Genomic DNA, 14,834 nt, shown 5'->3' on the forward strand with positions numbered 1-14,834 from the left:
TACACATGTATATGTCTTGTATGTCATCTTTATCGCAAACTAACTTTCTTTTGCCTGGCAGACAAACATTAATTTTGGTGAGAAGAATGAATTCATCACATGGTCACAAACATAGCGACCCCCCTCATTTTGCCTACAAAGGTAAGGGTTTGCCTAGACCAACGAGCCTGGATTTGAATAGCTTCGTCCACATGCACAATCGCCAGGTACAAGTCGGTATTACTGAGCCCCCAAGAGCATCAACCGTGCCGCTTTACCGCTCAACTGTAAATGTGGAGGCTAGGAATATCGAATTCATGGAGCAACTGCAACAATTGTATAATAGAGTGCTGACTGCTGATTGGCACGATCAAGTTTCACAAGCTCAAAATGTGATGATTTGGGAAGGCGCTCTATATCGTCTAAAGCGTAGAACTGGCAGCTGTCCCGATTTACATGTACAGCTGATGCTATCAAAAGTACTGGAACTATTTGACGTAATGTATCAGGCAGAAGATGTGGCGGACCATGTATACCAATTGTCAGAAGAGTTAAATAGGGGGAGTATATTGGATGATCAAATTCAAGATCATATGGATGCTGTACTGGCACAATATAATTACTTAATGAAGACTTATCCTGATTACGCACTTAAAATACAGACAACTGTGGGTCAGGCTATAGCTTCTATTAGACAGAAGATTGTCTTTGATTGCCCCCAAGAGTTCACCAATGTTTACTAATAAGATTCAAGTCACACATTTGTACTTGCTGATGTATTTTATTGTTTAAAATTGACAGGTAAAAATGTTCAGATGGGAACACTAACACCTTGGTTTTAGTTTTTTTCCAATATTATTATCCTCGAATACCTTTGATTGATTTTAAGACTGGGAAATACAGGCAAAAACCCTATTATTGAACCGCAACATATACCAACAGTGGACCAGAGAACCATGGAATTGATGCTATTGCATATAAAATTACCAAAGACGAAGCCCAGTGTGAAACCGCCAAATCCACCTAAAGTTGCGCCTCTTGGTCCCAGAAGAATCACTGCCACAAACAAGCACATCGAAGGGCCAGCGACTGAAATAGAAGTATTCAAGTCATGCCATACAATCCAGCCTAGAAACAAACCAAACAAATTGCCTAAATGACGTTTAATTATACCTTCCATAGCCATGAATACCATCAGTGTCCCTCCGCCCTTGTAAAACTTTGTGGAATAGAACCCCTGCATTATATTATGACAGATATAAAGGCAATGCGCCCCCGAATGATATGATTACTATTAATCATTCATTATTTCTCATACCTTTGAGAAGAGTGATGCCGTGTGATATATCAAGTAACATGTTACAACAATTGAGAGTACAAACGTACATATTGCGATAGAAATGCTAATTGTTTTAGCGTTCCCGCTGTAAAAATTTTTCGTTTTGGGTATCACAATTACACGATTATCTACTGCCTTATCAACTACCACCCTATTGGTTAAGGGCTGTGCGATATTAGTTGCAGAGGCTATTGTTTGGGTAATCGGCCGTACAACGGATTCGTTTGGTGAATGTATCTGACGTTTAGATTGAGCTGATAGATTTTTGATAATCCTCTTCCTAATTTCTAAATTTATAGTTACTTACCTTCTGCAATATCTTCCTCATTTACACTTTTGGGCTTAGCGTTAGGAGGTAGGGGTGTAGGCAGTGTTGTTGTGGGTGTAAGTTTAGGCGCTATTCCCTCAACTTCATTATTTCTATCGGATTGTTTGCGCAAATTTTGCAGGTTATCGTCTTTTGTCTCTATAGCGGCATCAATTTGTTTAACATTTTCATAGCTGTCCTTTGTTATGGTAATTTTTAGCGATGTTACTGGGTAAGTTAGCAGCACAATGTGTATTGCTAATTTACCAAACAATTGAATTGACATTTAATCTGTAGCTCCATTCAGATGCGATATTCATACACACAACCTTTTATTCTTACGCATCAATGCTGTGGCACCAATTTGCCTATATTTACCTAGACACTATACTAGACATTACACTGGTTTAAAATTATTCATTACTACAATTGGCCAACATTTGTCGCTTTTGTTTACTAGCCATAACTAGGAACGATACTAAGCATATTCCTAACAGCATTCCGGCGCACAAAAATGCCACTGCGGAAATTAGTATTCTCTTACGTTGTAAATCAAGCCATTCCTTGTCACTGGTGCAAGATATGAAGGTTGTATCACCGCTTGCCGTACATAGAAGTTTCAGAGCTTCATAATCATGCCTAACAAAAGTCATATTCAGGCATGTAAAGTGAAACGAACTTATGTTTGTCCAACCAATATTGCATTTATCATAAACACTGTCATTAGCGCTAGTATTTGTTGTAGTGTGGGTGGTATTTTCGTCGAAAAACTTGGATTTTTTAAACAGTATAAATGCCAACGGATTCTTTTGGCACAGTTCATTTAACTGTACTATCCATTGTCTCTGTGTGACTGATTGTGGTAAGGTGCAGGGAATGAATCCATGTGGACAGGAACATTTGCCTATGTCGATGATTAGTCTAAATTCGTCGACCCCCCTTTGGCCCAAAAAAATTTTACACTCATTGCCTACTGAAATATTCGTGTCATGTTGATAGTGCAATTTGACAAGTCTCTTGATCTCGGAGTTTAGGTCCCATGCTTGCTGTGCCTTGAATTCATCCTTTGGTATACTGGGTAAAATCTTCGCTTGTAGCTTGTTATTTTGCAATAATGTATTACACATCTCTTGTTGGTTCAAATTTTCATAGTTTCCTAGGCATGGTTTACCATAATTATTTCCCCCGGAAATAATTTTCCTGCTTCTACTCTTTAGGTTGTCTATATTAATTATTTGCTCACATTTACAATAAGACCAATCACTCCATTCGGAGTATTTGCAATCCACGGGCTTTGACTTACAAAAAACCAATCCACCACCTCTAATGACATTATCACTTAGATCCCTAAATTCACAAAGTGTTTTTATCATTTCCCCTCGTTTACTCCCATTTAGCTTGCCTAATAGACACTTTCTCCTTTCTGTATGTAGATCTAATTTGTGTTGGTATAGACATATGTTGTAATACTTTTTACAGATTATTTGGCAAAAACTAGGGTCATATGTTTGTGTCAAATTGATGTTGGTAGTGACGCATAAATCTTGCGACTGATGGACTATCATAGCTCTTAGTAGAGTATTTGGATTTTTTTCGGGTGAAAAGTTACATTTCCCACTAAGTGTGTCCAATTTGTCCTTGTTAATCAAGTTTTTGGTGCACTGATTTATAATTTTCATGGAATTAAATATATCGATTCTCACGGCACAGTTCTTATATATGTCAAGACAAGACACTTTACACAAAATACGGCTATTGTTATATTCCTCTTGGTTTATAACAAATTTGCCATTACTTGATTTATACAGTTTAATTTTAGATCTTATTTCATCACAGTGTATGTTCAGAAAACTGTCATCCATTGGCTTAATATGCGCTGAACCTGTAGCACAATAGTTTCTCAGTCCTTCTAAATCCATGGATTCCATATTATATGCAACTTGCTTATTAATTGTAGACGGGAATTCGATGAATTGGCCATTGAGAAGTGATGCCATTGAGTTTAAATATGTATGTGATTTGTCTATGTTGTGAGGGTATATTTCATCTAGCTGTTTATATTCTGGGAATATATTGCTAAAAAACCCTCTAGGTTCCCTCATATTTCCCTCTATAGTCTGAAAACCTAGATATTTATCCGTTCCTGATAAATAAAGTTCTTCAGCACTAGATACATCAACTATTTCATTTTCATCGTGCTGACAGTGGCAAGAGTTTGTTTTTTCGTTCACCCAGCCACCTTCTTGCACTTTAAATACAGATCTATCCAAATATATTGTGGGTTTTAGTTTTTTATCACTTTCTGATCTATCCGCATCACTAGTCACTAATTCACCTGTACAATGTTTTAATTTCTTGGTGCAACTTCTAGATTTAGGACCTGCACAATTCGGCGCTAATATATATTCTAATGGTTTATTTTCGCCAGAAGTGTCATTTGTAATACATGGTGCATCGCATTTTGACCATATTTCCTCAAATTTACACTCAACCACTTTACCATCACCAGTAGAGTTATGTTCCGCAATTAATAGTTTCGCATATTTTAAATTGATTAAGCTATGTGTAGGTAGTTTCAAATTCAATTTATCACACTCTTCTGTCCAAAAGAAAATAATAGCTTCACCCATCTTATTCAATCGGTATAGACATATTTCTGAACATTTTTTAAGTCCAACACATTTTGACTTGTCAATTGTAGGGCATTCTGCATTTTGTGATTTGAAATACAAGGTTCTTCGTCTAATTCTGTATTCAAACAATTCATTTTTGATAAAAGGTTCGAATTCACCCAATTGGGCATTTACCTCACTGTCGTAACAAATGCTACTACAATTTCCCCATTCCTCCCATTCTCCAGTAACACATTCAATTTTATCCACTTTTGTATCCGTAAAATCATTCGTACTCCCTACCTTCACTCTGTTTTTTTGAGAATCTACAACATCACCGTTTTCCTCAGTTATGGGAAGTAGTTTATTCCTTACCTTTTTAATCAATTCATCGCCAATGTTTCCAGTATTATTTACGGGTGCAGGCTGATCTGATTTTTTGAAAAATAGCGAATTTTGTCTATGCATGTTATTCATTATTTGTATATATAATGATGATGCATCATTTATATAACAAAAAGGTTTTATGTACCCCCGTAAACACTCAATTGCATTGCTCGTTTGCGGACAATAAATAATTTCTCTCGATGATTTACATTTCTTATAGCACTCTATAAAACTAGAATTTTTAATAGGTTTGGTGCTCAGGCATAATCTCTTCAGTACCACTTGTTTATAATCCTCAATATATATTCCGGAAATAATAAATGTATTGTGTTTTGTAGCGTTGTCGAACGTATTATCATTGTTATGCACTGTCAAATTCCAGGCTTGTTCATCATAATTATCCAAAAAACAACATTTCTGATGGATACTCTTTGACTCATTGGTTATGTGTTGATTTGCACCTATATATTCAACATTTCCAAATATATGTTTGGGGGAGAATTTGATATTGTTTGAGCTATCTACGTTTAAATTGTTCCTAATGGAATTTAGTTTTATCACTTTAATTATAGATGGTGACTTTAGGTCGTTTATTGTCTTTGAAAATTTTATTTCATGATCGCCATCTGAGCTCAGAATATGTGTTTTGAATGTGGCGTAAAATAATCCATAAGCATCAATTTCGCCGATACTATTATCAAATTCGTCGTTAGACATTTCAATTGCAATATACCCTACAATTGCGAATTTCAAATCATTCTCACTATTTGATATAGGATCTAATGTTACAAAGTATTCAGATTGTACCATTTCTAGTCGTGATGACAGATACTTGTTGCCATCATGTGTATGCTGGACTTGTGTTATTATGGTCCAATTTTTAGATGAATCAATGGGTATTCTAGTTTTTTCTGTACTAGTAGCAATTAAATTGCTGACAATAAACCTTTTATATATTGTAAGTGAGTAATCGCCCTTGGTAAATCCTAAGTAGACAATGTCATCCAATTTAATATGTTGTGCCTTTTTATGATTAGTAGTGATATATTTGGCGGAAAACCCATCGGATTTAACTTGCTCAATACAAATCATTCCAAATTTACCAATCTCCTGGGGTATGGTTGTGAAAATGATGGGTTTATCAATTTGGTATGCAAATTTAATTGTACCGCCAGACACATTGGTATCTATAGAAAATGTGCCTATCTGAAATTCTGATTAAAACAATAATTGCCTGTAGAATGTATACTAAGTGCTTGCTGAACGTCATAGCCGTCTTTGAAGTCCTTTTGAAAAATACCTACGTGAAATGCGTAACTTATCCATATTGACTAGACATTTATTATCTTCATAGTAAAGTTGTAAATTTTTCTTGATACACCATAGAATGAAATATTTATTTAGCACTAGCTGGGATGATAAACAGTTGTCTAGTATTCCCAAACACAAGTGTCGGCAAAATATCCTATCCGCCGGATTCCTAGCTCTCACCATGGAACAACTAAATGATTGAGCTCAATCAACCACAAACATACCAATTAAGCACTCATATTTTATAACAATGTTTTTAGTGTTTGCCGGCAGTTTTAAGCGCGTAAAATCACAAATGCTATCTGGTAAACAATGTTCCAGAAGAACACCAAGTACGTCTACTTTCTTATTATCCGTTACAGCATCGGCACTAACAAAGTTGATTAATGCAATTTCTTGACAAATAATAATCTTTGGATCTTTATGTGAGATATTTTTAGTCAATACATCGGTATTATTCAGTACAAATTGTTCATATTTCTCCAAGTCACTATTTATCTTGTCACCCGCGGAAGGCTCATGTTTTTGGCCTATACATTAGTTTCTATTTACTATTGCTAATAGTTAAATGGCCAGAGCTATTATGTGTGGGTTTTTCATTGAATAAATTGAGTCTACTATTAGAATACCACCTTTTGTTCAGTTGTGGTAATGGACTGCTCACACATTGAATAAATATTAGCATTACAAACATAATATTAACTAACACTACTACATTTCTACTATTAATTGCCTAATTGACTAATAAAATAGTCATATGACTTATAACGGTCACAATCTGGCCTAATATAGATAAGGCCATATGTAGACATACATACTTATCCCCATGTGATTAACTTATGAACTACTAATGGCTGCTCCTAAGAAACGCCGCAGCTTAGAAAATGTTAAAAAAAGGCAAAATATAATTTTTTTCGATTCACTCTGCGGTAACTGGGCAAGGAGACGGGAATGGTATTGCTGATTTGATTTAGGTTTTATAGACACTTAGCCAAACTACCTTTAGAATCTCATAAAACATGGACTCCTATGCGATTTCCTGGGTTTTGGCCAGGAAAGTAAGTGTCAATCCATTTAGCTTCTTTAATACATTAAAACGACTCAAGTAAATAGGCATTTTTAAAATTATATTTGCTAGAATGCAATTTCACATTGAAAACTAATTGACCAGATAATTATATGTATTATAATTTATTCAATCCTAGACCAAAATCAAATAATTAGTTATTTAGCCCCTATATCGTTGGTATATATTTGTATGGCATACATCTTTTATTGGGTTGCTCAATGCGCGCGTACAACATCCTCATCAGATTCAATTCGCATTGTATTGCCCGTAGATACTTGGGAAATGCAGCTAGGGGGCCTGCATTGGATGATGTAAGCCATTACCTAATTTTAGATATCTGGCAATTTTAATGAAGCCAAGAAACTGTTTTACAAACCACAACTTTCCCATTCTGAACTACAACAAAGTGTTGAATCGCTTAGACTTTTTCTTTTTTGGGGAATTGTAGGCTATTGTACCCTTGACTTGATCATTAATCCTCTAAAAAGCAATTACTGGCACTATATTTTATCAGTTAGACACCTTTATGGATTATTCGTGAATAAACAAAGCGAAAATGTGTTTTACACCAGCAAATCAGATGATTATGGCAATACTGATGCGTGGAGGCAGTATTTGAAGTTATATAAATGAGATCGTTATAAATAAGAGATTTTTAATTATTATCCTCACATCTAACTGGCAAACAATCACTATATGAAACACATTAATTGTAAAAATATATAATACTACATTTAGTCTATTCACATTTTAAATTAAAAATCAACTATTGTTAAGAAATATTTAAACTACACTTATATTTTTATTTAATCAATAATTCAATATATAATAATTCAACATATTTTATCAACAATAAATAATATATATAGCACACAATAAAATTAATTCTCGATTCAATATCACAAACACAACTAATATTTTCGTGCATTAGGCATGGTAGATATCTTTCAATAAGATAACACAATATTAGGTTAAAATTATACAAAACAATATATTAAAGATTTTCAGGCCAGCATGCAAAAAATTTCTAAAAAATACATACAAAGATTATAGAATTAGCTAGTTTTAGCCTATGGAAATATAGCTAGCAGTTTTTTCTTCTGCTCCGAGGTCAGACTATCGGGGAAAATTATGTCAAATTCCAGGTACAAATCCCCCTTGACAGAAGGGTCCTTGCTCAAGGGCATTCCTACATTATTAAACTTGATACCTTCATTTGAAACTAATTTGCGCGACTTATGGGAAACAACTTCCACAACTCTAACAGTTAATCTGCGATTGTCCAGTGTTGTAAGTGTGGCTTGGAAGCCAGTTAAGGCCTAAATTAATTTGGGATCACCTTGATCAAAGGCACGGTAAATTTATATACCAAATTGTTACCTTCCCTGGTAAATCTTGGATGGGTTTTTGTCTTTATTTTGCTAATTCAACCATATCCTTACAATACAATATCGCCCGGGACTGAATTTGGACCGTCTTGATCTCCCTCCCTAGCAAACGTAAGTCTCGTACCATCTTTCCAACCCTAAATCAGACATTTACCTACAGGCTTCACATCTACTTTGAGTATATGCTCTTCCTTGTACTCCCTTAGACCTGAGAATCTCCTCCGGGTTATTTTCATCTTTTTGGATGTACCTCTGCATAAATATTGTTATTACTTAAACAATTCTTCTAACGTAACTGGAAGATCCAGTTCGTACATTTTAGGTTTATTAGATTGATCAAAACCAGAATGTGTATGATCGTCAAAACCATCTGGAAATACGAAATTTCTATCGCCAAAAAATCGCTTAAAAACATCCCCTGGATCGGTAGCAGTGTATACAAAAGTCGTTGGCCCTCCCCTTCCAGCTCCACCTCCTCCTTTCAACCCCTCTTCCCCAAATTGATCATATACCTTCCTCTTGTCAGCATCAGATAATACATCGTAAGCCTCCGACACATCTTTAAACTTTTCCTCAGCCTAAATAAATTGATATATATACCCTTTTTTTGTCAGATGGGTTTGGATGCTTATCCGGGTGGTATTGCATGGCAAGTTTTCTGTATGCCTTTTTAAGGTCAGAATCGGAACAACCTCGTTTGACTCCCAAAATTGAATAGTAATCCTACATAATAAACCAACCCACCCGTCCCATTAGTGAATCAACAAACAACAATTACTGTACAGAGACAATAAATGACAATTAACAGAGTGATACTAGATGTGGGAAGCGGATACACCTTTGGGGGGTAAATTGATTTAGATACCCTAGTGATTATATGTATTGGGATTAAGTGTATCTGTATTGGGCACATGGCTTTCCCACATGCATACCAACTATTGTTTTACAGCCAATCTAATAATATTTGACACAAACGCCCATATTAATAAATTAATAGCTACAATTGGAAACCATACTACACAAAATCAGCAGCGAATTGTACATTTAACCAAAATTTACGTGCCACCAATACTAATGTTCCAAATACATATGATTACTAGCGCAAATAATGGTATATAATTAAGTGCAAATATATTAAAAAGATAGACCTCCAATGTCTACCATATCACTCGATCCATAAATTATCTATTTCCCGACCATATAGATCCAGTATTCCCAATCCAACCCATCAGCTGGATATAAATTCTAGAATACAGCCAAATAAGTGCAAAAATAGCACTCATCTATTTCCCTATATAGTTAAACTGTATAAATTGATTCGATATGTCCATTTTTAACATAAATATGTTATCAATAGGGTATATTCCTTCCCACCGAATCATCAATAACCGTCTCCACGTTATCAACTACAGTTTTTTCACTAAATTCATTGCAAACATCATATTCAGGCTTAAAACGCCACTTACGTAGCTATATTATACACTAAACTCACCTGCAAATACTGAGTGTCACCGTTATCACTATAGATAGATTTGTAAAGCTTAGTCCATTCATACCCAGGTTTTTTAGACATAACCAACGCATTTTTATTCCATTTATCTTCAAATTGTCCGATTTTACCACTATTCACGGTGTATTGTGTCAAGGTGTAATTGTCAGAAAATTCGCCGGCAACTTTGCGTTCATACTTGGCCCTTTCGCCAATAAGCGAGCCAATTCCAAATCCAGAGACTAGAATAAATAAATGCTGACGACGAGGAGAAATTCTACTCAGCCATTCGCCAAAATCATTACTCCACTCATAGCTTAATCTCATTTTTGAGATTACTAATCAGTTTCACACAGGATAATCTACCTGTATATAAATCACCCTTTTCTGCTGTTTTATATTTCCTAAATACGCTAAAAAAATCTTCCCTCTCTAGCGTATTGGCACCAATTGCTGTTTTGTAATCCATGCACATTCCCAGATCGAATATATGAACTCCTAATTTAACAGTTTTATTACCTATTTTAGTAAGCAATGAAGCCAGTGAGAGAAGTTGAACCATGCCAGAATTACGTTCGCTGTGAAATGCAGTTATACTAGTCCACACCTTACCGACAAGGCCTGAATCACACCATTGGCTTACAGCCAATTTCTCCGGCAATTAAAGTATCCCCTCTCCAAATTTCCACTGAATGTATACTAGCGTTGTATTTATTATACGTTGTATTATCTGGTATACAAAGATCAGTATGGTTAAATAATTGTATTCCCCTTTGATAGCAATTTAATTTGTATAACTCCTTTCTGATGGCAGAATACATCCAGTTTTCACCATGCTGGTCCACTATCCCAACAATAACCTACATAATAGTTGTTTTTACTTGATTAAAAGCAGCGTCTATTGTTAGATCCAAACCTCTTGCCCACTTAGTAGCCTTCTTTGGAATATGTATAGCTTTGGGCGGTATAATACAGGATCTTCGAATATGAAATTTGGGCAACAGGACAATATAATCAAGATTTGGATCGTTAAATGACAATTTTGTGGCAATGGGAATGAACCCTGCGCTTAATAACCGTAGTATAAACGGTGCTTCTATATAAGGTGACCAAAAATTCTCAATTTCCGGCAGTAACAACTGTATTAACGACACCACCAATTCTAGGTCATCATAAATAGTGATTGGGGGGTAGTATTTATAAAACTTTGGGAAGAATCGCCGTGTCTTCACAAAAGTCTCTATGCCGCTAACATCTAATTGGCATTCCTCAGTAGGCTCATCTAGTACAGATAGAATACGATACCTTGGAATGTTCAATGCGTACTCTTCGTCGAAAAATGGACACTCTTTCACAAACTTTATGGCCTCTGGTATATATACGCGGATGGGTAATTCATAGGGCATACTAGATCCATATCCATAACTGTGGTTAGACCCACAACTTATACTACTGCTATCTATTACCCCAGTGACCAGGCCCTATCAGTTATTCTAGCATTGTGATTAATGCAGAATAATGACATTTCCCTACCAGGAATAACAACGTCTAATTTTTTGCGTCAAAGAAGATTTAAGGACCTCTACTTTCCAGCTCACGATAATGGCACTGATGAGAATTTTGTCCCCTTTGGCCATAATGATCAAACTATTATTCAGTATGTCAACCTCTCCCCCTCTTGCATAGAACTAATTGACAACTTCAGAACACATTGTGATATACACATAATTGGTTTAATAACAGCTGTGCTTAATACTGCCAAACTGGATTCTGCCCATATAAACACTATAAACAGCAGAGCAAATCTGGCTATCTCACTATCTAAACAACAAAAAGAATTCAATAAATTGCTTAACGATTGCAGATCGGATGCTAGTCTTGCTAAGCAATTATACCAGCTAATCTATTCAATATCGCTGCTCCTTAAGGTTAAACATGTTAACTCTTTCTTGCAAAAGATCTCTATAAAATCAGCTCTTAGATCTGATTCTAACAAGGAAGAGGTTGGGGAATGGGTGAAGTTTGTTGGGAAAATTGCAATGATCTCTCCTTCAACAATCACCACTAATTCAGGTCTACTCAATATATTTTTAACAAAATTACCTAATGTTTTCTCGTCATTCCAGTTGGTATCCCTTCTAACGGATATCCTGTTCAATACTGAATCCATGAGCAGTTCATGTGCCTTTATATGTAAGACAATTTTGAAGAATTTGGACAACACTTACACGTTTGAAGATGAAATTGAGATACTTAATCGTTGCAAATTTAATACTATTGACCAGCATAAGATTTACAAGACAATTTATGTACTATATAAGGGGTTACTTGCATATAGTGACAATTTGACTGATTCTATCAATGTGTCTTCTATATTACACCAATCAGTGCTGATATATACCTTAAATCAGTTAATGGATGACGACTTTTATGCACTTTGCAACAAATTTTTTGCCACTGTAACCGTATCAAAAGGCATAGGCTGGATTTTGTTTTGCCACCTAATAGATCATATTCTTTGTTCAAATAACAGACCAAATAATATTCTTGATAAACAGTTTTTTACACTACTGGGAAAGTATCCCTTCTCCCATTGCTTACTTTCTCCATATAAAAGCAGCAAACTCGCCACCTTAAAGGCAATAAAGGCCATACTAAAACGTTACGGCAATTGTAAATTGATTCCAGACATCAAAACTCTAATTAACTCTAAAAACTCAATCGCCACCACTGAACGTAGCAAAAGCGACGATGAATTCATAACCAATGTTAAACTGGAAAGTAGCTCCAGAGATGAACTGTGTGATATTACCTACACAAATCTATTTGGCTGTGAAATTAGCAACAAAAGTATGCTAATAGAATGGTTTGAGACGCTAGAATTGTATGCGATAAATGGGGCGGCGGATCAGATTGATTTCGTAAAGATAACATCCACAAATTTAATCAATGGTCTGGAGATTGCCCACTCTAAATGTCTGTTCGTTTTCTACCTATCTGAACTGGGCTTCACCGTCAACTTTGATGATTTGAGCGTTGTTGCTCCTGATGATTTTTTTAGGGGCGATCCCACTCTTGGCCATTTAGTAGTGCAAATAGTGGAAAGGTACTGGTTTGATGACTTTGCCAATAAGACATATCAGTATATACTATCTTACATACTATTTGCTTCTGGATTAATTGATCTGTCTACATGTTCCGATTGGCTCAAAACTTTACATTCCTTTTACACAACGTATAACATTGATCAAGTTGGTAGAATATATATACTCTCCGATTTATTCTTTCTAGGAGCTACCAGGCCATTAGAATCTATTGTAGGCGTAGAATTTGACTCAGACAAGTCAGATAAAGTGCTTACTGGTTTTCAGTGCAAGCAATGTACTGTTCCAACCGAGCCTACAAATGTTTCTCTGCTAGAACAATTGGGCATTCGTATTCTATGGCATTTATTGAGTTCACACAATTTATCTTGTAATTGTAATATTTCTGCACATCATATATGTGTTCATGAGTATAACTATTCATCTATTCGATGTCCAAACTGTGGGAGCTACTCCAATTTATTGGCGTTGGGCAATAGATTTAATCTCACACTTTTGAAATCTCGCAATTATGGCATTATACTGTTGGTATATGTTATGGGTTTGGATATACGATTTGGAATGGCAGCACATGAGTTATGGAACAATATATGCCAATCTCTAGCTAAGCCACGAAATTATGGGGATTATGAGGGTTTTCACTGTGACTTGGCAACCCATGATAACAAGACAAGTATTCACACAACAAATTCATTCAATACAATTACAGATAAAGTATCAATTAGAATACCCACCAGTACAGTTGGATTATTACACAAAATAGCTGACGTGGATATCTTCAACATGGATTCTAACAAAATGTCCACACTTAGGAATATATATTCTACTGATGAATGGAACACTTTACTAGAATTTGCCACAGCACACTACACCTGCGACAAATCAAAGGATATAGATACGATATTATGCAAAGTTATCTTATTGTCTAGTTTGACTTATTTACCAAATAAGGTTTACAGTGACGTATGGAGTGAATGGCCTGCTTGGCCATTACACCTGCCAAACATACCAGGATTGGTGGATATACGATCAGATTGGCTATCATTGGACAAGACTAAGCTCAATTCAACGCTGGAAAATCTTTATTTACAAAGTGAGAAGTATGCTGAATTGTGTATATATGACCTAAATGTCCTGGTGCCTTGGTATGTAGGGAAGTTGTATTGGGCCAGAGTGATAAATTTCACTCAGGATTATCAAGTAGATAATTTAGATTACATAACGTCCAGGTTCAGCTTATCGCCTCTAGGGTCTAGTAATTGGTACTATAAATTTGCCTTGGACCCCCTAAAAATTTTACTAGCATCTACTAGCACAAATACTAGGTTTAGCAATTTGGCATTGCAGGGTATATCAATATATTACGAATTGTTGAAGAAGCAATATGAATTGAGGAGTCAAGCATTTGTTGGCCATTCACAATTGCTATTGTTGCTAGATTACCTATTTAGACTGCTGAATTCTGGCACAAAAATTAATTCATTATACACAATCTACTTGTGTGAAGCATTGCCCAAAGTGATTCATGGAACTGACATTTTATTTCCTACCATCACTACACTTTTATTGTCTAAAAGGACGCCGGATTTTGATACCCCTTCATTTTTTTATCCCTTATGGTATCAGCCTAAAGCAATGAAGCAGGCTAGATTTTTTTTTTTAAAGGTGCTGTCGTGGGCCTTGAATGGTACTGATAGGGACGTTGTAAAGTGTATTGTATCAAAACTACATATAGTACAATTACTTCATTCGTTTTCCATAGCGTACGATCACCTAGACCCCCAAATACACCAATTAATTAACACTATTGTCACTAGGTATTCATTAGATAATTTAGATCGTACTAAAT

The 14,834-nt window shown here is 35.5% G+C and overlaps 10 protein-coding genes across 10 annotated transcripts; 4 read left to right on the forward strand and 6 right to left on the reverse strand.

Annotated features, from left to right (window-relative positions):
* Positions 1-20: 20 nt before the first annotated feature.
* BMR1_03g00445 (hypothetical protein) lies at positions 21-722 on the forward strand (the record flags this gene model as incomplete). Its single annotated transcript, XM_012793246.1, has 1 exon — positions 21-722. One exon carries the CDS (start codon positions 21-23, stop codon positions 720-722), a length of 702 nt encoding a protein of 233 aa, XP_012648700.1.
* A 95-nt stretch (positions 723-817) lies between these two features.
* Positions 818-1,911, reverse strand: BMR1_03g00450 (hypothetical protein; the record flags this gene model as incomplete). The annotated part of the gene is made up of 4 exons (XM_021481830.1): positions 818-1,131; positions 1,153-1,216; positions 1,298-1,605; positions 1,626-1,911. 4 exons carry the CDS (start codon positions 1,909-1,911, stop codon positions 818-820), a joined length of 972 nt encoding a protein of 323 aa, XP_021338421.1.
* A 127-nt stretch (positions 1,912-2,038) lies between these two features.
* On the reverse strand, positions 2,039-5,716 carry BMR1_03g00451 (hypothetical protein; the record flags this gene model as incomplete). The annotated part of the gene is made up of 2 exons (XM_021481831.1): positions 2,039-2,847; positions 2,869-5,716. 2 exons carry the CDS (start codon positions 5,714-5,716, stop codon positions 2,039-2,041), a joined length of 3,657 nt encoding a protein of 1,218 aa, XP_021338422.1.
* A 174-nt stretch (positions 5,717-5,890) lies between these two features.
* BMR1_03g00452 (hypothetical protein) lies at positions 5,891-6,629 on the reverse strand (the record flags this gene model as incomplete). The annotated part of the gene is made up of 3 exons (XM_021481832.1): positions 5,891-6,138; positions 6,160-6,465; positions 6,488-6,629. 3 exons carry the CDS (start codon positions 6,627-6,629, stop codon positions 5,891-5,893), a joined length of 696 nt encoding a protein of 231 aa, XP_021338423.1.
* A 156-nt stretch (positions 6,630-6,785) lies between these two features.
* On the forward strand, positions 6,786-7,044 carry BMR1_03g00453 (conserved Plasmodium protein, unknown function; the record flags this gene model as incomplete). Its single annotated transcript, XM_021481833.1, has 3 exons — positions 6,786-6,889; positions 6,910-6,993; positions 7,014-7,044. The coding sequence occupies 3 exons, from the start codon at positions 6,786-6,788 to the stop codon at positions 7,042-7,044; spliced, it is 219 nt and encodes a 72-aa protein (XP_021338424.1).
* A 178-nt stretch (positions 7,045-7,222) lies between these two features.
* Positions 7,223-7,637, forward strand: BMR1_03g00454 (conserved Plasmodium protein, unknown function; the record flags this gene model as incomplete). The annotated part of the gene is made up of 2 exons (XM_012793250.2): positions 7,223-7,315; positions 7,338-7,637. 2 exons carry the CDS (start codon positions 7,223-7,225, stop codon positions 7,635-7,637), a joined length of 393 nt encoding a protein of 130 aa, XP_012648704.2.
* A 437-nt stretch (positions 7,638-8,074) lies between these two features.
* On the reverse strand, positions 8,075-9,145 carry BMR1_03g00470 (DnaJ homolog subfamily B member 4; the record flags this gene model as incomplete). Its single annotated transcript, XM_021481834.1, has 8 exons — positions 8,075-8,193; positions 8,215-8,323; positions 8,344-8,425; positions 8,447-8,529; positions 8,551-8,644; positions 8,666-8,970; positions 8,993-9,115; positions 9,137-9,145. The coding sequence occupies 8 exons, from the start codon at positions 9,143-9,145 to the stop codon at positions 8,075-8,077; spliced, it is 924 nt and encodes a 307-aa protein (XP_021338425.1).
* On the reverse strand, positions 9,743-10,208 carry BMR1_03g00471 (conserved Plasmodium protein, unknown function; the record flags this gene model as incomplete). The annotated part of the gene is made up of 2 exons (XM_021481835.1): positions 9,743-9,862; positions 9,885-10,208. 2 exons carry the CDS (start codon positions 10,206-10,208, stop codon positions 9,743-9,745), a joined length of 444 nt encoding a protein of 147 aa, XP_021338426.1.
* BMR1_03g00472 (Leu/Phe-tRNA protein transferase, putative) lies at positions 10,192-11,287 on the reverse strand (the record flags this gene model as incomplete). Its single annotated transcript, XM_021481836.1, has 4 exons — positions 10,192-10,379; positions 10,401-10,502; positions 10,525-10,741; positions 10,763-11,287. 4 exons carry the CDS (start codon positions 11,285-11,287, stop codon positions 10,192-10,194), a joined length of 1,032 nt encoding a protein of 343 aa, XP_021338427.1.
* A 102-nt stretch (positions 11,288-11,389) lies between these two features.
* Positions 11,390-14,832, forward strand: BMR1_03g00480 (hypothetical protein; the record flags this gene model as incomplete). Its single annotated transcript, XM_021481838.1, has 2 exons — positions 11,390-14,802; positions 14,823-14,832. 2 exons carry the CDS (start codon positions 11,390-11,392, stop codon positions 14,830-14,832), a joined length of 3,423 nt encoding a protein of 1,140 aa, XP_021338428.1.
* Between the last annotated feature and the right edge of the window lie 2 nt (positions 14,833-14,834).

This window comes from Babesia microti, chromosome III, assembly GCF_000691945.2.
Source record: "Babesia microti strain RI chromosome III, complete genome".
Taxonomy (NCBI): Eukaryota; Apicomplexa; class Aconoidasida; order Piroplasmida; family Babesiidae; genus Babesia; species Babesia microti.